The sequence below is a fragment of the Nothoprocta perdicaria genome, unplaced genomic scaffold (genome assembly GCF_003342845.1).
Source record: "Nothoprocta perdicaria isolate Ctin4 unplaced genomic scaffold, notPer1 scaffold_242, whole genome shotgun sequence".
In the NCBI taxonomy this organism is placed as follows: domain Eukaryota; kingdom Metazoa; phylum Chordata; class Aves; order Tinamiformes; family Tinamidae; genus Nothoprocta; species Nothoprocta perdicaria.
The window spans coordinates 457,688-458,813 of NW_020455469.1; the positions used below are offsets into that span (position 1 = coordinate 457,688).

At 66.4% G+C, this 1,126-nt stretch overlaps 1 protein-coding gene across 1 annotated transcript in view; it reads left to right on the plus strand.

The window, feature by feature from the left end:
* The first annotated feature begins 257 nt into the window (after window positions 1-257).
* The window catches only part of IRX5 (iroquois homeobox 5), a 2,324-nt gene continuing 1,455 nt past the window's right edge, over window positions 258-1,126 (plus strand). The window contains exon 1 of the mRNA XM_026039803.1: window positions 258-558. Coding sequence (XP_025895588.1) covers window positions 310-558 — 249 coding nt within the window. The 5' untranslated portion in view covers window positions 258-309. The remainder of the gene's footprint in view (window positions 559-1,126) is intronic.

Sequence of the window (1,126 nt, forward strand, 5' to 3'; positions counted from 1 at the left end):
GGGCCGGGCGCCGCCGGCCCCCGCGCTGACAACACCCCGCGGAGGAGGAGCCTGGCCGCGCCGCGCAGCACAAGGCGTCGCGAGCTGCGATTTTCCAACTTAGCATCTTGGCAGGACCGCGCGGAAAGCGGGGAAGGGGGAGCCGCCCCCCCCCCGAACCCCCCCTCCCGTGCAAGGGGGAGAGCGCGAGCGAGGGAAGGCGAGGCAGGAAAGCGGGAGCGGCGCGAGCGGCGGCGGTCGCGGAGCCGAGCAAGGTGCTGCCCGCGCGGCCGGCGCGCTCCGGCCCCGCGTCTATGTGCGCGCCTGGCCATGTCGTATCCTCAGGGCTACTTGTACCAGCCGTCGGCCTCCTTGGCTCTCTACTCGTGCCCGGCGTACAGCACGAGCGTGATCTCCGGGCCGCGCACCGATGAACTTGGCAGATCTTCCTCGGGCTCCGCTTTTTCCCCCTATGCCGGATCTACCGCCTTCAGCGCCCCGTCCCCGGGTTACAACTCCCACCTCCAGTACGGCACCGACCCGGCCGCCGCCGCCGCCGCCGCATTCACCTCCTACGTGGTAAGAGGCGCCGCAGGCCCCGGCCCGGGCCCCGCGGGGCTGCCCCGCGGCCGCGCAACGTCCGCGAGGCTCCCGGCACGGCCGGGGCCTCAGGAGCGGCGCGTGTAGATGCGGCGCGTGGGAATGAGGGGGGAAATGACAAAAAAAAAAAAAAAAGAACGAAAAAGAACGATTTTATTTTTCAAAATATTTATTTTTATTATTGCCTAATTCTGCCGCAATCAGAGGGCTCCGGGTTGAAAGGGAAGGCGCCCGGCGGCGGCGGCAGAAAGGCGCCCGCGCGAGCCCGCAACTTTCCCCGGCGTGGCCGCCGTTGGGCTCGGGGACCCCGTGGGCTCCGCACCGGGACCCGGGCCGGGACCCGTCCCTGGGGCCGCGCGGGAGCCGCCGCGGGGCCGCCCGCAGCCCCGAGAGCCGCAACTGCTTCCGCGCGGCGGCGGCAGCGCCTCCCGCACCTCGCCGGGTGTCTCTCTTTTTCTTTTCTTTTCTTTTCTTTTCTTTTCTTTTCTTTTCTTTTCTTTTCTTTTCTTTTCTTTTCTTTTCTTTTCTTTTCTTTTCTTTTCTTTTC